Below are 3,029 nucleotides of genomic sequence, written 5' to 3'. Positions count from 1 at the left end.
GGGGGTCCTTGGCTAGGGGTGGTCTGGGTGCACTGAGTGGGGCTGGGGACAGAGAGGGCAGAGACTGGGGCAAAGCCTGGGCGCCGACACTGTGCTCGCGTGTTTTGGGGGCTGCAGGGTGAGATGATGCGGGTGTGCGCAAGTGTGCGGGTGTGACTGTGGGGGTGCTACGTCAGCGAGAAAGGGGGAGCGTGCGATCATTTGTGGCCATGATTGCGTGGCGTGACTGTGTGACCGATTGTGTGGGTGTGATGGTGTGCCACCGAGACAGCGAGCGTGAGTGTGACTGCGACTGTGCGGCTGTGTGTGCCCGGGGACGGGTGCCCGCCTGGTCCCCTCTGTGAGACAAGCAACATGGTTTCCATTTTGTCTCTTTCTAGGGGATGTTTGTGCTGGGCCTGCCCTATGCCATCCTTCATGGTGGATATCTAGGACTCTTTTTAATAATTTTTGCCGCAGTGGTTTGCTGCTACACTGGGAAAATCCTTATTGCCTGTCTTTACGAAGAGAATGAGGATGGGGAGATAGTCAGGGTGAGAGACTCCTACGTGGACATAGCGAACGCGTGCTGTGCACCTCGCTTCCCCACCCTCGGGGGCAGAATCGTGAACGTGGCTCAGATCATTGAACTGGTCATGACCTGCATTCTCTATGTGGTGGTCAGTGGGAACCTGATGTACAACAGCTTTCCCAACTTGCCTGTCTCCCAGAAGTCGTGGTCCATCATTGCCACGGCAGTGCTCCTGCCTTGTGCGTTCTTGAAGAACCTGAAGGCAGTCTCCAAGTTCAGCTTGCTCTGCACATTAGCCCACTTTGTGATTAACATCTTGGTGATCGCCTACTGCCTCTCCAGGGCACGTGACTGGGCCTGGGACAAAGTCAAGTTTTACATTGATGTCAAGAAGTTTCCCATCTCCATTGGCATCATTGTCTTCAGCTACACCTCTCAGATCTTTCTGCCTTCCTTGGAGGGGAACATGCAGAACCCCAAGGAGTTTCACTGCATGATGAACTGGACTCACATCGCAGCTTGTATCCTTAAGGGACTCTTTGCCTTGGTTGCCTATCTGACCTGGGCTGATGAGACCAAGGAAGTCATTACAGACAACTTGCCATCCACCATTAGGGCAGTAGTCAACATTTTCTTGGTGGCCAAAGCCTTGCTCTCGTACCCCTTGCCATTCTTTGCGGCTGTGGAAGTCCTGGAGCGGTCCCTTTTCCAAGATGGAAACAGGGCATTCTTCCCCAACTGCTACGGGGGTGATGGGCGGCTCAAATCCTGGGGACTCACCCTCAGATGTGCCCTGGTAGTTTTCACCCTGCTGATGGCTATCTATGTCCCACATTTTGCCCTCTTGATGGGTCTTACTGGGAGCCTCACAGGTGCAGGGCTCTGTTTCCTGCTCCCCAGTCTTTTCCACCTCAAACTCTTGTGGAGGAAGCTCTTGTGGCACCATGTGTTCTTTGACGTCGCCATTTTCGTTATAGGTGGGATCTGCAGCGTCTCTGGGTTCATCCACTCTTTAGAAGGTCTCATAGAGGCCTTCAGAACCAATGCTGAAGACTAAGGAGGGGCCAGAGCCAGTTGCAGTAAGAGAATCGCATCGAACATCTGCATAGCCAAATAATTCTGCATCCCTTTAATGGAAAGAGTCATTATTTTCGTTACGTGCATCCAACAAATTCTATGTCATAGAATCTGCAAATTAAAGGAAATAAAAAGATATGAAAGTGTTTGCCCTGTTGTCTTTTTAAATAAGCTAAGATTCAAATATATATTTTTTGGTTATTTAGAATTTTTGGAAGGAAATTATCTGGTGCCCCATCCCTATCTCCTCACTTGTTGCCTGAAGCTTGGCCCCCCACGAATGACCTGTTGGGAACCAGTCGCAGTTGTCAATACTCCTTACAGATATGCAATTCAGTGTTTCAGGAGCTGAAACACAGGTGCCGATCCAATGGGATTGAGTTACTGCGCTCACAGATGGAACCAAACCAGCCGTGGGCACTGGGAACAGGGACTTTGGTTTTACACTGTGTGAGATGGATGTAGACGAGACCTAGATTGTACGACAAGCCCAACAAGCGCAAGCAGTGGCTGATGACCAGCGATGCCAGTTACCTGCAATGTTTACACTGTAGTCACATAGATGTCAGGACCGCTTAATTCTTCCATCCGAATTCACACTGAGGAACGGCACTTCCCATCGATTACAATGTTTTGCCTCTGGTTGAAATCGTAGATGTGGAGTCCACTTCTCGGTGACTTTCGTTTCGTTTTAACAATTGTTATTTCTAAATTATGAGAAGTTAAAAAAAAATATTGTTGGATTTGATGTCGTTCAAGATACAGGAAGAAAACTACGACACAAATCATTCTGTGCAATCTACCAGATCTGTGGAGCTGTTTCCAATGTACGTGTGGTGTCATTGTGGTAAATAAGATGAAAAAAATGTATATCAGAAAAAAAATCTATCTTTAACATATAATGTGGTACATAAATATATCAAACAATAAAGAGAAAACATAGTCAATGAGGCTGTCCTGGTTCGTGGGGGGGTTCAGAGGAGCTGGGCAGGGGCAGAGGGGGGTTCATCCTCCCCGTGCCCGCTTGCATGGGTGGGGGTACCGCACATCCTCGGGGATAATGGATGGGCAGCGCTGGGCTGTCACCGATGGTGGGATTAAAATGTTTGCAAGAGGTAGGACACTTGTATTTCAGAAAGGGGTCATCCTGGAGTTGGGGGGGTGTGGGGGGAGGGGACGCTGCGCCCCCTTCCAGCTTTGCATTTTGCTCAGACTCCACGGGTGGAGGGAGTTTGTAGAAGTACCCCGAGATTTTTGTTCTTGTGAAGAAGAGGAAAGAAAAACCCTCATGAACGAACAAATACGAGGGGGGAATAAACGAAATAAGGGGCTGGGGGCACCCCCTGGCTTGACCCAAACTCATTCCGCTTCTGTCACCCAAAACCACCTCGATTTACACCAATTTAAAAGCAACAACAACTCATTCGTTGTCTGCCCGCTG

The 3,029-nt window shown here is 49.5% G+C and overlaps 1 protein-coding gene across 1 annotated transcript; it reads left to right on the top strand.

Moving 5' to 3' along the window:
- The first annotated feature begins 381 nt into the window (after positions 1-381).
- Positions 382-2,536, top strand: SLC32A1 (solute carrier family 32 (GABA vesicular transporter), member 1). Its single transcript, XM_010086127.1, has one exon. It carries the CDS (start codon positions 384-386, stop codon positions 1,566-1,568), a length of 1,185 nt encoding a protein of 394 aa, XP_010084429.1. The 5' UTR covers positions 382-383; the 3' UTR covers positions 1,569-2,536.
- The last annotated feature ends 493 nt before the right edge of the window (positions 2,537-3,029 follow it).

This window comes from Pterocles gutturalis, unplaced genomic scaffold (genome assembly GCF_000699245.1).
Source record: "Pterocles gutturalis isolate BGI_N339 unplaced genomic scaffold, ASM69924v1 Scaffold51651, whole genome shotgun sequence".
Lineage (NCBI taxonomy): Eukaryota > Metazoa > Chordata > Aves > Pterocliformes > Pteroclidae > Pterocles > Pterocles gutturalis.
Note: the sequence above shows the minus strand (reverse complement) of the source record. Positions and strands in the feature narration are given on the sequence as shown.

Excerpts from the sequence above, each read along its gene's own strand:
- SLC32A1 (XM_010086127.1), top strand. The coding sequence starts at position 384 with ATGTTTGTGCTGGGCCTGCCCTATGCCATCCTTCATGGTGGATATCTA.